Source organism: Alexandromys fortis, unplaced genomic scaffold (genome assembly GCF_014885135.2).
Source record: "Alexandromys fortis isolate MF-2015 unplaced genomic scaffold, M_Fortis_MF-2015_v1.1 scaffold_16, whole genome shotgun sequence".
NCBI lineage: Eukaryota > Metazoa > Chordata > Mammalia > Rodentia > Cricetidae > Alexandromys > Alexandromys fortis.
The window spans coordinates 12,799,158-12,810,391 of record NW_026067893.1 but is presented as its reverse complement, the minus strand read 5'-3'; the positions used below and the strand labels follow the sequence as shown (position 1 = coordinate 12,810,391).

General features: G+C 39.8%; 1 protein-coding gene across 3 annotated transcripts in view; it reads right to left on the bottom strand.

Moving 5' to 3' along the window:
• Nucleotides 1-924: 924 nt before the first annotated feature.
• The window catches only part of Pcgf6 (polycomb group ring finger 6), a 17,770-nt gene continuing 7,460 nt past the window's right edge, over nucleotides 925-11,234 (bottom strand). For 2 of the 3 annotated variants that reach the window (XM_050147881.1, XM_050147886.1), the window contains exons 7-10: nucleotides 10,327-10,354; nucleotides 7,564-7,662; nucleotides 5,437-5,523; nucleotides 925-2,056 (exon numbers count right to left, since the gene is read on the bottom strand). In XM_050147881.1, coding sequence (XP_050003838.1) covers nucleotides 2,000-2,056; nucleotides 5,437-5,523; nucleotides 7,564-7,662; nucleotides 10,327-10,354 — 271 coding nt within the window. In that variant the 3' untranslated portion in view covers nucleotides 925-1,999. Of the gene's footprint in view, nucleotides 2,057-5,436; nucleotides 5,524-7,552; nucleotides 7,663-10,326; nucleotides 10,355-11,234 lie in introns of all 3 variants that reach the window. The other variant, XR_007592827.1, reaches the window with a different exon arrangement.

Genomic DNA, 11,234 nt, shown 5'->3' with positions numbered 1-11,234 from the left:
ACCCTGAACAAAATTTTATTTTCATTATTTATCATGTATGAATATATGTACAGGAGGCATGCCATAGCAGACATGTGGAGGTTAGAACTATCTGTAGGAACCGGTTCTCTCCTACCACGTGAGTTCCAGATATTGAATTTAAGGTTTGGCATGGGCAACATTATCCACTGAACCATCTCTCTCTCTGGCAACAAACCAAGATTTCTAGTATGTGATATTACACAATAATATTACACATCAGGCTTTGATTACCAGTGTACACCAGAGATTTGGGGCCATGGCATGAAGTTTATGCTAACAATGTAACTTGCTTATGGGCAGGTTCTGCGGTATAAGGAGCTAATTACCAAAATCAAAAATACACTAGTGCCTCCTTAACTCCCACTAAAACAGAATAATACAGTGAACTTGTTGGCAAGACATCATCACACTAATTTCTGAGAACAATTGCCCCTACACGACAACTGGAGTAAGTCAAGCAGAAACTTGAGCCTGGTTGTCCTTAACTCCAGGAAATGTGCCTATTCCCCTTGCTGATTTTAATTTGCATCCTCTGGCTTTGAGCTGAGGATGGCCTTGGAAATCCTAACTAGATGCTGGCTGCCTCAGTTGCAGTGGCATGGATTCTACAATCGTCTACTGTCACAGCAGCGGCAAGTGTCAAGACACTGATTAAATACCTAGTCAGGGCACTTTAATTCAGACACCTGTCTTTTGAAGTGTTTTGTTTTTTAAAACCCAGCCAAGGGCTGCTGAACTGTCTCATAGACAAAGGTGTTGTCATCAGGCCTGACTATCTGAATTTGAACTGCAGGACTCACACGGTGGATGGAGAGAAATTACTCTTTTGCTTTCCTCCCACGATATTATAGCACACACATACATACAATAAAAAATAAAGAAAAAAATGTCAAGAAATCAATATTGGATAAAATAAATTTTATTAAATGTCAGAAGAGATTCACACACAATTTCATAAATTTTTTACAAAACATCTGCCAATGTAAGTTCAATCTTATAAGCTTCTGTACAGATTTGGAAATTTTGCTGTAAAATAAGAGTCTATAAAATATTTCTTCTAGAAAGCATCAGGATGCTAATTTTAGGCAAAATAATGCTTAAAATTAATTTTAAACATCAAGTTTAAAATAAATTTCGTGACCTCACTTCATGAAAGCAAGGTTCTCAGACACTCATTCTTTATCCCAGTGATGAGAAAACAAACATTAAACATAGAACCAGTTAAGGTAAGTGACTGAGGAAACAATAAGGATTCTGTAAACTTCTGGTAATTCACCTGAAATTTTTTGCTACTTTCAGAAGCAGTGCCATGACAAGTGCCATTATCAACAGCCACACTGAGGGAACCCATCTGACACCTGTCCCTGTAGCACTGATCTATGCAAATAAAACATCACAGAGAAGCACCTCATATTTAGGGATGTTAAGAGCCGTACCCAACAGGAGACAGTCTCTCCACTGTCTCAGAGCTGGATAACACTGCTTTAGTAGGATCACTGTTGGTTTTTAATGTTTAGGATAGGACAGGATTGTGTAATGGACAGTAGTTTTGGTGCTAAATGCACCCTGTGGTTTAACGGATTGGCTTTGAACGCAAAGCAAAGCTGCTCTGCAAGGACACCTGCCCGACCCATGCAGCCTGGAGGGCAGAATCCTAGCTGCCAGATGACCAACCTACCTCAAAGATGGGAAGCAACCAGCAACTTCCTCGTATTTGGAATCACAAGGAATTTTAAAATTCAGTGTTTTCAGTTTTTCCCCTGAGTTTTGAGTGCTTTGTATATAGTCTCTAGTGTAGTAAATACATTCTATTGTTTCAAGTTGTACACACAATGCTAGGGTTCTGGTGTGGAAAATCAGAAGCTAGCTCTTAACAGCACAAAGTAGTGGTGGCTACATGTTTCTGAGAATCTTTGGTGTGATGCAGACCTGCAGAAGCATCCTTACTGCATTTTCTTCCTCATATACCCTCAATTCTTCATGTTATTTTCAAAGGAGAAACCACAAGACCGTAATGAAGAACAAGCAGACCATCCTGGAAAGTGAAAAAAAAAAAAAAAAAAAAAAAAGACTATTCAGTTCTTTCAGAACTAGTTATGTATGATATATGAACAAACCAACATGGCCTATTTTTTATAATCTAACAATAATGAGAAATTCTTTAACATTAAAAAAGAGAGTACAAGATAAATATAGCTGCTTTTTTATTGGCATGACAAAAACTCCCTGTCAATGTATCTTTTTTTTCTTTCTTTCTTTTTGGTAAAAGATTTATGAAGGCACCAAATCTCATTACAGATGGTTGTGAGCCGCCGTGTGGTTGCTGGGTATTGAACTCAGGACCTTGGAAAAGCAGTTAGTGCTCTTAACCTCTGAGTCATCTCTCCAGCCCCTTTCTCTTTTTCTGAGTCAGAGTCTTGTTATACGGCTCTGTCTGGCCTTACTCTCTGAATAACTGCTAGGATTCCAGGCTTGCACCACCATGCCTCCCATTCCTTTCTTCTTAAGACTTAGAATTGTGAGCTGCCTGACAAGGGTGCTATGAACCAAACTCTACAGGAGCAGTACAGGCTCCTAACTGCTGAGTCATCTCTCCAGACTCTAGGTCCTTTTGAAAGATGGGCCCAGCCTGGCCAAAAATTTCTGGGCTGAAAACCATTTTTGCTCCAGCTCCTGAGCAGCTCAGGTGACACACCCCAAACAGCTCAATATGATGACGCTCAGAAGCCAATGTGTACCTCTCATATAACCACAGCTAATCAGGGACAGGCATTTATGACCAAAAACAACCGAGAACTTTTTTTGTCCACAGACTATTCACAGACTGAATACTTGATCTATCTGAGAAAGACTCAACCCATTGCAACCTGGCTTCTGTTCCTGGCAACTCCAGCAAAGACAAGAAGATTCTGGAAAAGGATATACAAATTCAAATGCTCACAAAAGCCAGAAAAGTAATGTAATGTAAATGAATGTGAGATAGTAAGGAATGGCAAACATCAACGATAAACCAAAAAGCAGATGCTTATCTGCATGAATTTAAAAATTTAAAATATAGAAAAGACCAGCAATTGGGACAGCCAGAGCTGTTACATAGAGAAACTCAGCCTCACAATCAATCAATCAATAAATAAATAAATAAATGTGTGGGGGAGAATATAGGTCAAATAAAACATGATATACGATATTTGATCCATGAACCATCATTATACCTACTCAAATTAGCATGATCAAAGTGAATGTCCATATAACACAAATACAAAGATTCCATTACCAGATTTATTTTTTTAAATATTTATTTATTTATTATGTATACAATAGTCTGTCTACATGTATGCCTTCAGGCCAGAAGAGGGCACCAGACCTCATTACAGATGGTTGTGAGCCACCATGTGGTTGCTGGGAATTGAACTCAGGACCTTTGGAAGAGCAGGCAGTGCTCTTAACCACTGAGCCATCTCTCCAGCCCCCATTACCAGATTTATATACATAAAAATCATACTTTTGCATTTTTGTCATAGTTCAGAAGTTAAAAAGTATCATTTTTCAGAACAATACATTGATACGCAGATATAAAACTCAGTGTAGCTTACAAGCTGTTTTAAGATCTCAAATTACTTCAGTGCATATATATGAACATATCTTCCAAAATAATTGCTTGTAATTTAAATGTAATCTAGATGCTATATTTATATTTTCTATAAATATGTATATGTAAACAACATTTAAATTTATATTTTCTATTCATATCTCTATCACCGTTAACTTTTAACTCTATGCCAGTTTATGGTTTGTCCTTCATAGGTTCACATCTAAAGCTTGATTCCCAGTGTAGAGTGTTGAAGATGTGGTGCTTAGTGGAAGGTAATTAGATCAGTGGTCTCCACTCTCATAAATGTATTAATGCATGTTAAGGGAATTACCAGGTAATGTTGAGACTGTATTAAAGCCTTGAGTGTCTCAAATAGCTCAGCAGGTCTCAAACTAACTATGTAGCCAAGGGTGGCCTTAACTCCTGGTCTTCCTGCTTCCACCTACCAAGTGACAGTATGAGTACCACCACACCCAGCAAATGTAGCTATTATAAAGCAATTTCAGCTGTCTCCACTAGCACTTTTTTTTTAATATTTATTTATTTATTATGTATACAACGTTGTCTGTGTGTATGCCTGGAGGCCAGAAGTGGGCACCAGACCTCATTACAGATGGTTGTGAGCCACCATGTGGTTGCTGGGAATTGAACTCAGGACCTTTGGAAGAGCAGGCAATGCTCTTAACCACTGAGCCATCTCTCCAGCCCCCTTTACTGAATATTTTTTTAAACAAAAAATCCAGGGTTGTTGTTCTCCACTAGTACTTTTTTTTTAATATTTATTTATTTATTATGTATACAACGTTGTCTGTGTGTATGCCTGGAGGCCAGAAGTGGGCACCAGACCTCATTACAGATGGTTGTGAGCCACCATGTGGTTGCTGGGAATTGAACTCAGGACCTTTGGAAGAGCAGGCAGTGCTCTTAACCACTGAGCCATCTCTCCAGCCCCCATTACCAGATTTATTTTTTTAAATATTTATTTATTTATTATGTATACAATATTCTGTCTGTGTGTCTGCCTGCAGGCCAGAAGAGGGAACCAGAACCAGACCTCATTACAGATGGTTGTGAGCCACCATGTGGTTGCTGGGAATTGAACTCAGGACCTTTGGAAGAGCAGGCAATGGTCTTAACCACTGAGCCATCTCTCCAGCCCATCCACTAGCACTCTTGAGTAATAAATCAAACTGCCACTTTTGTTTTGTTCAGAAGTTGTAGCACGATTAATAAAAACCCAGAGACTGATACTGGGGTTTAACCTGAAGGTCAGAAAAGCTAAACAGTCAGCCACGGGTTCTTACCTCTACCTCAGTCCAAAATGGTGATCCTGCCTCCTGAATCCTCAAAATGTGCGTGAGAATTGTCTCCTCCCATCTTATATTCCTCTCTAGGGCTGAGAATAAAGGTGTGCACCACTACCGCCTGGTTTCTATGGCAAACTAGTGTAGCTACTGGGATGAAAGGTATGTGTCACCACTGCCTGGTCTGTAAGGCTGATCAGTGGGGCTGTTTTACTCTCTGGTCTTCAGGCATGCTTTATTTATTAAAATACAAATGAAGTGTCACTACAAGAAGTTTCCAATAGTTTCCTGCCACATTCAATTAAAATTCAAAGATTTTTGTTTATGAATCTTTGGTTTTGCTTGACGTATAGACTACGTAGCCCAAGGTCCTCAAACTCAAAAGCAAATTTAGGTCCTCTCAAGAGGAGGCAGTACTCAATCCCTGAGCCATTTCTTCAGCTCTATCACCACACAATTTTTATAATTCATTACATTGTAAATCTGTTTAGCATAAGTCTGATAAAGTCCAAAACCAACCTGCATTGCTGCATCACCTATTGCACGCCGGATTTCCCGTAGAGTTTGGTACCGTTCCAATAAGTGATCACCGCAGATGATATCTACCTATGGGAAAACAACGGGCTATATCAGACCACCTTCCTGCTTCAAAACATATGAAGAGGAGAATTAGCATGACTACTTCACGATTGTATTTAACTATTTTATAGTAGATTTTCTAAAAATAACAGTGCGTTCACTGGCCAATCAGTCTAGCAGAATCAATGAACCCTGTGTCCCAGAGAAGGACCTCAGATGTTAACTGCCAGTTGGTCGGTCTCTGTCTCTCTCTGTCTGTCTGTCTGTCTGTCTTTCTCTCTCTCTCTCTCTCTCTCTCTCTCTCTCTCTCACACACACACACACACACACACACACACACACACACACACACGTGCGCACACGCGCAGAGGCATTGCACACAAACTCCCTAGGTGCTAGGTGTGGTGGCTCATGCCTATAGTTCTAGCAATCCAGACAAGCTTCAGCTTTAGGTGCATTTGAGACCACCTGGATTTCCTGAGACCCTGACACAAACCAGGAAATGGGTTCTCCAGGTAAGTACACACAAGGAGAGTGGGAACCGTTAGAGGAGACAGCATGTCTTTGTTACAGAGCCCTGGCTCACTTGTTTGAACTAGAGCCACTGTCTGCCTTACAAAGGCCAGCTGTTTGTTATTTGTTTGTTTAGTGATGGAATGCCACGTACCCATCAGCAGGCTTTAGAGCAGAGAAGTGACACTTGGTCCTTACTGGCAATGTTGATGACTTCTTGATCGTCCCAGTGACTGCCATTCCTCAATGTGTGGTGTAAGCCTATTTTAACTGGGTTTCCTGTTATATATGATCAAATTTCCTAACATCTGTGGTCATAAGCTTGCCTTGCACTCTCTGGTTTATGCGATTTATATGTAAATTTTTTTTTGTTTTTTGTTTTTTTTTTTTTGTTTTTCAAGACAGGGTTTCTCTGTGGCTTTGGAGCCTGTCCTGGAACTAGCTCTGTAGACCAGGCTGGTCTCAAACTCACAGAGACTCCTGAGTGCTGGGATTAAAGGCCTGCGCCACCACAGCCCGGCAGTGGTACAGGTTTTTAATCCCAGCACTTGGAAGGTGACAGAGGCAGGCAGATCTTACTTAACTATACTATATAGTGAGTACCAAGATAGCAGGGCTATAAAGTAACCCTGTCAAATAAGTAAATAAACAAACAAAAAATGGGCTAGGGAAAATAGAGAAACCATGTCTCCAAAAACCACAAACAAATAAATGGGTTTGGAAAATGACTCAGTAGATAAAAGTACTTGCTGAGTGAGCAAGCCCAACAATCTAATTTGATCCCCAGAACCCACAGTGGAGGTAGAGAACTAAATCCCAAAGACTTTCCCTGACCTGGGATTAAAAGTGTGTGCCACCACTGACAAGCTGTGCAGAATTTTCTTTCTTTTTCTTTTTTTAAATATTTTTATTTATTATGTATACAATATTCTGTCTGTGTGTCTGCCTGCAGGCCAGAAGAGGGCACCAGATCTCACTACAGATGGTTGTGAGCCACCATGTGGTTGCTGGGAATTGAACTCAGGACTTTTGGAAGAGTAGGCAATGCTCTTAACCTCTGAGCCATCTCTCCAGCCCCTTGAATTTTCTTAAATGGATCATTTGAGGTCAGAAGATCGACCTGCTGGTGGCAGCCTCACTAGCTCTCACTAGCGAGTTCATCTATCCTGCTGCTCAGGCATTATTTTGCTGTTACTAGTATGCAGAATAAAGACCAGCTGTCTTTTGCCTGTGGACTCAACTATCAGATTCTTGACTTTTGCATCAAGAGACATTCATTGTTGGACTAGTTGGATCACAGCCTGTAAAACATTCTAGTAAACCTATATATACACACACACATAATATATTTAATACACATATTTATTATATTTATATTCATTGTCAGTTTTGTTTCTTGGAGAATTATAACTAATATCAGTTATATCAACATTCTATTAATAGTCATAGTATCTGTATCATATAAAAGCCACTGCATGATTCTAGAGACAATTCTTCAATATGTCAAAGGTAGTCTTTCAACCTCACCTTTCCTTTTACATACATGTACTGTACCTGACAAGCTGGATCAAGACCCATTTTTCTTCTAAGAAATTTCTCTACATGCCCAATAGTTGCTTCTCCTGAAACACGCACAAACTTCTTTTCTAATGGCTACAAAAACAGACAAGACTTTTCAGATTATTTAAGTATACACATACATAAAATTACAAACTTTAACGCAAATTTTTAAGCCAAGATAATTCAGTAGGCTCTTAAAAAAAAAAAAAAACTGCTATGAACTTGAGTCGATTTGTAATCCCAAAAAAAAAAAAAAAAAAAGAAATTCTGCAAATCTTTTAAATATGCCAACAACATTTTTAATAGAAAGGCTTGTTGATTTACTTTAAAAGTTCATGAAAAACAAGGAAGTCCAGTCCAATGCTACATGTCTGAAATCCTAAAACTTAAGAAGTGGAAGCAAGAGGATTTAAGTTCAAGATCAGCCTGAGCTATGGTTGGCATCCTGTTACAAATAAGTACACACACACACACTACAAGAAAATCCGGGCATTGCAGCACCTGCCTGTAGTTTCATCTACTTGGGAGAAGACAACACAAGAGCAAGGCAGTACATGCCGGCAGTTGGGGTTTAATTGAGCCTAAGAGCTAAGACAGCCTGGACAACATATACATACACTTGAGAAAACAAGGGTTTTTGTTTTTGTTTTTTGAAGTCAAGTATGGTGGCTCAGAGCATCTATAATCCCAGTACTCTAAAAGCTGAGGCAGGAAAACTGCCATAAGCTAAGGACAACCTAAGCTATAGGCCTATTTCATTGGAAAAAAAAAAAAAAAAAGAAAGAAAATTTCTTTCTAAAATTTAAAATAAGAAGAAATCTAGACACAGGTAGCTAGCGTTACAGGTAGTTGTGAGCCACTCGATGAGTGTGTTGGGAACCAAAATTAGCTCCTCTGCAAGAGCAGTCTAGGCTCTTAATTGCTGAGCCATCTCTCCTGCCCCATGCTGCCATCTTTTACAATATCCTGTTCCCGATTCCCCAAAGGCATCTGAAGATCTCCACTAAAATGAGTCACCTTAGATTCTAGGTAAAGCAGAACCTCACAGACAGTTCTCCCCATTGTGAGAACATCTTTAGCCAGAACAACCATCTCAAGAGAACCAAACTGTCCCCTCAAACAATAAAAACTCTTGGGGCTGGAGAGATGGCTCAGAGGTTAAGAGCACTGCCTGCTCTTCCAAAGGTCCTGAGTTCAATTCCCAGCAACCACATGGTGGCTCACAACCATCTGTAATGGGGTCTGGTGCCCTCTTCTGGCCTGCAGGCATGCACGCAGACAGAATATTGTATACATAATAAAAAAAAAAAAAACAATAAAAACTCTTGAACCAGCTTCAAGAGGCAGAACTAAGGTAATGACCCATCAGACCACAGTCTGTTCAAAACTTGTTAAATACTTGCCTCTTGCCCCAGTTCTGTTTAAACCTACAGTTGCCAGGCATGGTGATTCACACATAAATTCCTAGCCTTAAGGCAAGCAGAGTGCCATGAATTCAAGGCCAGACTGGGCTACAGTCTGAGTTCCAGGTTAGCTGGGCTACAGAATGAGAACTTATCTCAAAAACACAAAAGAACAACCACCACAAAAAGCTAAGCCAGTGACTTGAAGACAAATGAATCACGGAACCTCTTTATCTGTTCTTTTCCTAATGTGGCAATACTGATGAAACCTTTTAATGCTTTTCATCGATACTTTTTCCCCCAGATAATATTAACCAGAGTTGCCCTGAATTTGACACGTACCTCACAAGTGCTGGGATTACAGGCATAGGAACCACACTGGTTATGGAGGTTATGGAGTGTGGCAAGAAAAAGCCACACCAACTGGAACTCTATCCCTAGTCCAAACTCGCCTCAACTGTCACAACAGGATGGGTAACTGAGCCTTGCCTGTTGGGACTCACACAGCCATGGGTTTTCCCTTAGAACTCTAGTACATAGGTGTCACAAACAAAACAACTCTGCCATTTCTTAATAAAATGAACAGTCTTTATCACAAATACATCAGAGATCTACTTTTCTAGGTGTCTCTAGCTTGCTATACATCTCAACAACTGACAAAGTATGATACAAAGTAGTTTTATTCTTACCTCAAATCTCAGTGAATGCTTGAGGTGACAAGTTAAGGCAGGTTAACTTAGTCAAAAATGTTAAATATAAAAATTTAAATTCATGTTAAACTCTAAGCACCAACTATACAAAACACTTTGGATTTTTTTTTTTTTTAGACTGGTCTTACAGAGTAGCCTAGGCTGGCTTCAAATTTTGGATCCTCTTGCTGCAGCCTCCAGAGAGGTAGGAAAACAAGCTTATAATTACCAAACCTGACGCTTAGAATTTTTTTAAATTACATTAAAGTTGGGACTGGTAGTACATGCTTGTAATCCTAGCACTTGGAAAGTAGAGGCAGGATGATCAGAAGTTCAAAGTCATCTTTGGCTGCATAACAAATTCAAGGCCAGCATGGGGCTATATAAGATCTATTTCAAAAACCTAAAAAAAATGAATAACCAATAACATGGCATTTGGTTTTGTAAATTATTTACTTATATTTTCCTTATATTACTTTCTGAATCAGTAACAAAGCTCCGCTTAATGTTCCTTAACCTGAGACACTAATATAGCATTACTGTTACTGTTGAATTTCAGTACTTGCTTATCAAACATTTTAATTAAAGATAATCTCTACATGATTACTAATCTGATTCAGAATTTTTATCTATAGCATCCTCTAAGTAAACAAAAAATGCATTACCTTAAAGTGTCCTGTATCTTCATTAGCACTGAAAAATAAAGGAACGGTTCAATATTAATGCTTTATTTTATTTTTTTTTTTTTTTAAGACAAGGTTTCTCTGTAGCTTTGGTGCCTGTCCTGAAACTAGCTCTCATAGACCAGGCTGGCCTTGAACTCATAGAGATCCGCCTGCCTCTGCCTCCCGTGCTGGGATTAAAGGTGTGCACCACCATAATGGGCTAAAAAACTTTTTTTACATTTGCTTTATATTGCCGCTCACACCACAGTGGTGTCCATGTGGAGGTCAAAAGAGACCTTGCAGACGTCAGTCAGTCCTCCTCCTTCCGTCATAGGAGCTCCTGGAATCTACCCCAGGTGGACAGGCTTGACAGTGACTTTCCCTGCTGAGCCATCTCACCGCCTCAATTTTTATATTATGTTTTGAGACAAGAGCTCATGTAGCTGGGGTTGGTCTGGAACTCACTATGCAGTTGAGGCTAATCTTGAATCTCTGACTCTCCTGCTTCCACCTCCTGAACACTGGGGTTTTACAGCTGTGTGTTACCACACCCAGCATTTTGGGGTGGGGTGGGATTGGGGGAGCAGTAGGTTGAGAACAAGCTTCTGGGTAGTCTGGCTGTTCTGGGCTTGAGGTGTAGACCAGGCTGGACTCAAACTCACAGAGATCTGCCTGCCTCTGCCTCCCAAGAGCTAGGATTAAAGGCATGCATACTACTAGGCCAGGCCTTAATCTATTTTTAAAACATGGATATCTAAATCTTTGGAAAGAAATAAGATTGTCACTTCTGCCACCTAGTGGTAAAACAAGTGCAGTTTAATACTGCATTTTAAACTTTGCACACTTCATTTCCTGAGGGGGAGAAAGTTTATGAACCGGTCTCATTGTATAAACCCCCCCCCCCCCCA